The sequence below is a fragment of the Phaethon aethereus genome, assembly GCF_964289735.1.
Source record: "Phaethon aethereus genome assembly, chromosome: 12".
Classification (NCBI taxonomy): Eukaryota; Metazoa; Chordata; class Aves; order Phaethontiformes; family Phaethontidae; genus Phaethon; species Phaethon aethereus.
Window position 1 is genome coordinate 11,997,472 of NC_138588.1, and position 6,921 is coordinate 12,004,392.

The following is a 6,921-nucleotide window of genomic DNA, read 5'->3' on the forward strand; positions in this document are numbered from 1 at the left end:
CTGTTACACTGATGTCCTGTCCTTTGGATCTGGGCATGTAACACAACTTTTATACCCCCTAATTAGTGGATGGTGATATGAATCTTTCTCTCAATACAGATCGCAAGGAATTTTTTAAGTGTAAGCACTGGGACATGGGAAAACTTGCATAGTTTTTTCATGTTGCTGAATCCTAGTTTGTAGTGCAATGTAGTATGCTAACATTACATTTTCCTATTCTTTTTTTGAGAGATGGGTATAGAACTCAAAGTAAACCCACAATTTTTAATTGAGTAAATTTAGAAATGGTTGTGTATATCTATGTACATGCACACATGAAGTAGGTATGTACGCAGAGAATACAGTATGTATTCTGGAAATCAGAAGGTAAAGTACAAAAATACTAGCCCTGAAAAAGAAAGTGTGAAAGCCTTTTTAAATAAAAAAGGGGGGTGAAAGTCACCTGTAGTCATGCACCACATTTCTTGTCAAGATCACTTTATGATACAGACAGTTAGAAACTGGTAAAGCTGTGTTTGTACAAAGGTTGGCTTTGGCAAAGTTGCTTTTTTTTTTTTGCCCTCACCAGCGATCTTTTTTTCCTGACTTAGCCATGATCTACTTGAGTTACAGAAATTCACAGCTGCCTGTTCAGAAAAGTTTTCTAAACTCTCTCTTGTCAATGCCTTTATGTTCTTGTTATTTGTAGTAATACCAATATATCCGTGGCTACTTACCTTTGCACTTTGCGTTCCTTCATAGAAAGGATTCTATCTGTGGTGGTGCTTCACAAAGATGATCAGTATTCTTGTATAAGGTGTTTTGTGGGGTTTGTTTTTTTTTTTTACAGGGGTAGGGATGAGGAATTGTTAATGAGTGAGTGTTATGTATCAGAAAGAAGCTCTTGTAAGTACTTGATACTTAAACTACTGAAAGCATTGTTTATGTAGAAGAATGAGAGTATTGAGTATATCATCTGTAAAATGCTGGAATGAAATACTCTTTGTGACCAAAGAGGAAACCAAAATGATTTCAGGCTTTTCTATCCTGGGATGCACAGGAAGGTTCAAAATAACTTGGTTAACTTTATGTTGTGTTATGTTCAGTCAAATGGACGTTCTTCCTTACAGGTGTATCTAATTTTCAGATACTGATAGCGGTTGGTTTTGTTCCTAGATTATTTTGAAAGAGAGAGAAGAGAAGAAAGGCCGTTTATCAGCTGACCACAGCCTTTTGGGATCTGATGAACAGAAAGAGGTTCATATAAACTTGACTGCTGATGAGTCTCAGGAGCTGGCCTCTCAAGAGGGTTGGTCTCTGTTTCACTAGTCCCCCTTTTCTCCCCCAAATTGTACTAATCTGCTTATTTTAATATTTTATCTTTCTCTTTTTATGCAACACAATTTATTGTTGTTATCTTTTAACTTTTTTAACATTATGAAATACTAGAAATTGGAACCCTCTTCTTCCAAAATGTCATGTCTGTCCCTCAGTTGTGGAAGGCTCAGACAGTATGGGTTCTAAGTACATGATCTCCACACAGCCTTTTAATTAATTTCTCTTGAGTGGATGTTCCCAATGCGTGTCAGAGTTCATAACATTTTTGAGAAGCAGGCGAAATGTTACCTGTTGGCCATGCCATGTTGATCACAATGCTTTTTAATGATGAGTGTACTGAAAGTTTTTCAGATGTAGAAGTTGCAAACTGTACATAAGGTTTTCCAGTTTGTTGAACGCTCTTGTCAATCAGCTGTAACGTCCAGACTGTCAATTTGCAGCACCAGCTCTGAGCAACTGGGAAGCTCCAAAGAATTTTCAATGTCTTTTGTGTTTGGCGGGGAGGGGTGGGGTGGAGAGGTGTCTAGCAAGATTCTAGATGTACTGCTTCAGAACTTTTCTTCTGAATGACCTGCCTGACTTCACCTGACTGAAGATAAGTGTTAAAATCTTAAAAATTCTAGGAATAAGTTAGTGTACCCTGTGTGTGTATATATAATATTTAACTAAAAATAGTAAAGAATTACTGGAAGAAGTTGTAGCATTTAGGCAGGTTTTCCCTTCTGTTAAGTCCATTTCCCAAACTAAGCTTTGTATATTTTTAAATGAATATTCAAATATTGCTTATTTAACCAACCTATGCTGAGTGGTGGGTATGTGCTGGTTTTGTTTTTCACCCCCTCTCAAATACTCCTCCAGGGAAGAATACTGTTCAGTGTTTTTAGAATGTAGTTTGGAAAAAACAAGGGACCAATACATAAGTGTGATGCTGTTTTGGTTTATGTGAAAATGTCTTAAAATGTTTCAAAATTGTCTTTCAGAAACTGGACTAAGTATGCCTAGTGATACTTCACTTTCGCCCGCAAGTCAGAATTCTCCATACTGCATGACCCCAGTGTCACAAGGTTCTCCTGCTAGTTCTGGAATAGGCAGCCCAATGGCATCTTCTGCAATAACCAAAATTCACAGCAAGAGATTCAGAGAGTAAGAGTTCTGCATTATTAATATAAATTCAAGGCTTGCACTTCAGTCACCCTTATCTTTTAAGTGTGGATAGATTTAGTAGATTTAGGAGGAGCTTAATGAACATAAGCTGCCCTTTCATCAATAGAAGTTTCTGCAAGTATTTTCTTCTTTTTTTTTTTCTGGCCATAGGTGGCTTGCTCTGTGTGTGTATATACATACACAAGTGTGTGTGTATATGTATGTACATACACACACTTTGCAACAAATAAGCTAGGTGGAAGTATTCTTTAAGAAAATTTTTTTAAAGGAGGGCTACATACAGTTTGGATGGGAAAGGAAGGAATACTTATGAATGCTGAAAATACAGTAATAGTAATTTTTAATACTTTACTGCTTTTATATTAATGTGTCTTTATAGAGTACCAAATTAAGGAAAAGGATAGTTGCTTGTGGCACCTATTGGAGTATTTAATTGTATTTTTTAATATTTTTTACCAACTTCTTGAAGTGTGTTGCTGGAAATATAAATGTTTTCAGGGTGTATTTTTAACTTGCAGTATACAGTCTGATTTTAGAAATCCTTTTAATAACTTAAATAACAGTTTAATAACTATTATAAGGAAGTAAAATTCTTTTTATTTTGTAAAAGAAAAGGCTCAGTGAAATAGTATTGGTTATGTGCTATACTAATATTTGATGTTTTTTTGAATTGACAGGTACTGTAACCAAGTTTTAAGTAAAGAAATAGATGAATGTGTGACTCTCTTATTGCAAGAGCTTGTCAGCTTCCAGGAACGAGTTTATCAAAAGGATCCCATGAGAGCTAAAGCAAGGAGAAGACTTGTTATGGGGTTGCGTGAGGTCACTAAGCATATGAAACTAAACAAGATCAAGTGTGTAATCATATCTCCCAACTGTGAAAAAATCCAGTCAAAAGGTATAAATGGTAAAACAAGTGGTGCGCTTAACTGTTTACAGTTTTCTTGTGCTGATGGGAAGTGCTGATTAGCAAGGTTAGAAGCACTTTTTTTTTTGTTAGTTACTGTGCATGACATAACACTTCCAGAATCAATTGTGTAATTGCCACTCCACGTTATTCTCTTCTCCATTCTGGAAGGACCTTATTCACGAGGGGTGAAAGACAAATAGATATTATAACACATATCATAGACTTCAATTTTATGCCATTCAGTCTTTGATACACCCAGAGTCCTGAGCTCTGGTTGCTCTTAAGGAAGATTCCTTAAGAGGAGTGTGAATTGGTTGGTTAGCCAACACATTTTGCCACAACCAGAAGTGTAACGAGAGGCTACCTGAGATGTGAGAAGAGCAAAGCTCTGCTCAAGAAAAGAGCTGTGAAAAATTCTGGTTTGGTTTGTGTGCAGGACTGAGAATACAGAATATCACCTTGATCTATACTTACTATACTTGAAATGTATATCTTGTTATCCTGTAGGAGGTAGTAGCTAGTGATTGTGTGTATTGAAGTTTCACTGATTAATTACAGTTAAAATGGGAGAGTTGCATTGCACTGTACTATGACTTTAACTGACTATTTAAAACTGCTTTCTTCAAGGTGGACTAGATGAGGCTCTATATAATGTAATAGCCATGGCACGGGAACAAGAAATTCCTTTTGTGTTTGCTCTTGGCCGTAAAGCTCTTGGCCGTTGTGTGAACAAGCTGGTTCCTGTTAGTGTAGTGGGTATCTTCAACTACTCAGGTGCTGAGGTGAGTAATTCCATTCACGTAAATGGTTAGAGTAAACAATTATGTTCCTTGTAGTTAAGAATTGATTTGGCATGGAAAGCACACCTAACTAATATGTGTTTGATAATGGCCTGACGTGATCTTTATTAGGGGATGTTTTTCTTTGAAATTCAGTATTTACAGAACTGAGGGACTATGTTGAAACACTTTGGTCGCAATATCTCTGTAGCTTTCAAATAGACTTAAATGCTGTCTGAAATTCTCTGGAAGGCTTAAGATTGTAAGAAAAACAATATCTTAAATTAAGTACATCTCCTCAAAGTTGTGTAAACATGCGGTGGTGGTTTTATTTAACACAGAGAAGAACTAGTTTTTAGTTGAAGGTATTCGGTGTTAATAAGCTTAAGGCTTATTATGTGGTATACCTTTTGACTACAAGGAGTAACTTAAAGTGAAAATTATTACTAAGAGCTACTAATTATAAAAACTGCCTTCATACTTAGGACCTTTTTAATAAGCTGGTATCACTGACTGAAGAAGCCAGAAAAGCATATAGAGATATGGTTTCTGCAATGGAACAGGAGCAGGCAGAAGAAGCCTTGAAGAACGTCAAGAAGGCACCTCATCATATGGGTCATTCTCGTAACCCCTCTGCAGCAAGTGCTATCTCATTCTGTAGTGTTATTTCTGAACCCATATCTGAAGTGAATGAGAAGGAATATGGTAAGTATCTTAAAACTTACTTCTGTAACTAGAAGCTGGAATCTTCCAAATACTGTTTATTGCAAAATGTCACTAAAAATACAGTATTTTTTATAATTTCCAGTATTTGTAGTTTTCAGGGGTAAGAGAAAATTGTTTAGTCTTCAGGTAGTTTTGTAAGTAACTTTCTTCCCCAAACTATATGAAAATAATAATTTTAATTTCTAATCCTTAGTGCTACAGTTAGGTAACTCACATCAGTGGAGGTGGCTTCACCAGTTTTATTGAACTGGTACCAAACACAGAATTGATTATATGATTGAGGAAGAGCTAATGACAGAGGTTAGGAATTAAATTATTGAGGTCTCTGAAGATAGGACATGTATCTTAGATTTTGAAACTTGAGATGGCAATCTCAAGCAAGATGGCAAGCCCAGATTGACAGGGTGTAAAAGGGAAAATGCTTGTTTGTAGTCAAGACTTCTCTTTTTTTAGTCTTATGGTGAATTAAGAATTCTATCTTGGGTTTAGGTAATTCTTTTGTGGTGTCTCAAACTTGCTTAAGGATTTTTTTTAAAAAGTTTAACAGATTACTTAATACTGTGGCCATTTTCTGCTTTTAGTTTATACTTGAGAGTAACCTCTGTGACTACACTCACTGTTACATTTGGTGCTTCCACAGTTTACACAGGAAACTAAGTGCACAAACTTTCAACTTTGGTAATGTCTGGTTTACGATACTGTAAAAACCCAAAGTTATTCACAGCTCTTCCTGTTGTCACTCCCTTTCCCTTCTTCCCCCTTTCTCTAATTAAAATTTTTCTAGCAAGCGTAGAATAATATTAAAATTATTATCTCCTACTGATGTTTAAACAGTTCTGGGACGTTCAGGAGAAATGTTTTTTATGTAGAAGGAATTAATGTTTCCTACTTAAACTTCTTTTGAAACTTGTAGAAACAAACTGGAGAAATATGGTGGAAACATCTGATGGGTTAGAAACATCTGAAAATGAGAGAGAGTCCTCGTGTAAGACTGTGGTACCAGAAAAAGCTGGTAATGGTCAAACTGAAAAAGCCCCTCTTAATAAACAACCACCTCTGGCTACAACTGGCACTACCTCAGCAACAAATAATGGAAAACCTACACCAGGTGACAAAGATGAGGTGAAACCAGATGACAATCTGGAATGGGCCTCACAGCAGAGTACAGAAACAGGATCACTGGATGGCAGCTGCCGAGATCTTTTGAATTCCTCTATGACCAGTACCACCAGTACTCTTGTACCAGGAATGCTAGAAGAAGAGGAGGAGGAGGAGGAAGATGATGATGAGGATTATGCCCATGAGCCAATTTCTGTAGAAGTTCAGCTTAATAGCAGAATTGAATCTTGGGTTTCAGAGACCCAGAGAACTATGGAGACTCTTCAGCTGGGGAAGACCCTTAGTGGTGCTGAAGAAGACAATGCAGAACAAAGTGAAGAGGAAGAAATAGAGACTTCTGAGCAGGCTGATCTGGTCACTGATGGTGAGGAATGGACAAATGATAAGCATGCAGGTAACACTCAACATAAACCCACCATCTGCAGTTCTTTGAATAAAGACCATACAGATTCCATCTATATGCCGTAAAAATAAGCACGAACTCAGGAACTTTTTAGGAATTGTATTAAAACTAACTGTTGTAAAGGTTGCAGCCATTATTTCATATGCTTCATCTCAACATTTTGCACTGTTAGACATTTAATATGTGTATTTAATTCACAACAATATTTTTGTAGCTGTTTGTTACTTGTTTGATTTAAAAACTAGCTTAGCTTTTAATCAGCATCTATTGCCCAGAATAGAAACTGTATGGAAAACTTGTCAGTAAGTATTCATTTGATCTTTTGTAAAAGGAAACATCTTGTAACTGACCAGTTTTAAGCAAAATCATTAAGATGTGACTGTTTAGCTCATTTTCAAACAGATAACCGACATTAAGACTGACAAATTACCAACACTTTACATTGGTGTTATGATGTTATGCCAGGCATGTCAATGTATTTGTCCATGGTTTTCTACTTCTAT

The 6,921-nt window shown here is 36.3% G+C and overlaps 1 protein-coding gene across 1 annotated transcript in view; it reads left to right on the forward strand.

Annotated features, from left to right (window-relative positions):
• SECISBP2L (SECIS binding protein 2 like) overlaps positions 1-6,483 on the forward strand; it is a gene marked incomplete at both ends in the record, with an annotated part of 29,700 nt that extends 23,217 nt beyond the window's left edge. The window contains 7 exons of the mRNA XM_082005069.1: positions 230-249; positions 1,156-1,288; positions 2,298-2,460; positions 3,159-3,379; positions 4,019-4,173; positions 4,656-4,875; positions 5,810-6,483. Coding sequence (XP_081861195.1) covers positions 230-249; positions 1,156-1,288; positions 2,298-2,460; positions 3,159-3,379; positions 4,019-4,173; positions 4,656-4,875; positions 5,810-6,483 — 1,586 coding nt within the window. The remainder of the gene's footprint in view (positions 1-229; positions 250-1,155; positions 1,289-2,297; positions 2,461-3,158; positions 3,380-4,018; positions 4,174-4,655; positions 4,876-5,809) is intronic.
• Between the last annotated feature and the right edge of the window lie 438 nt (positions 6,484-6,921).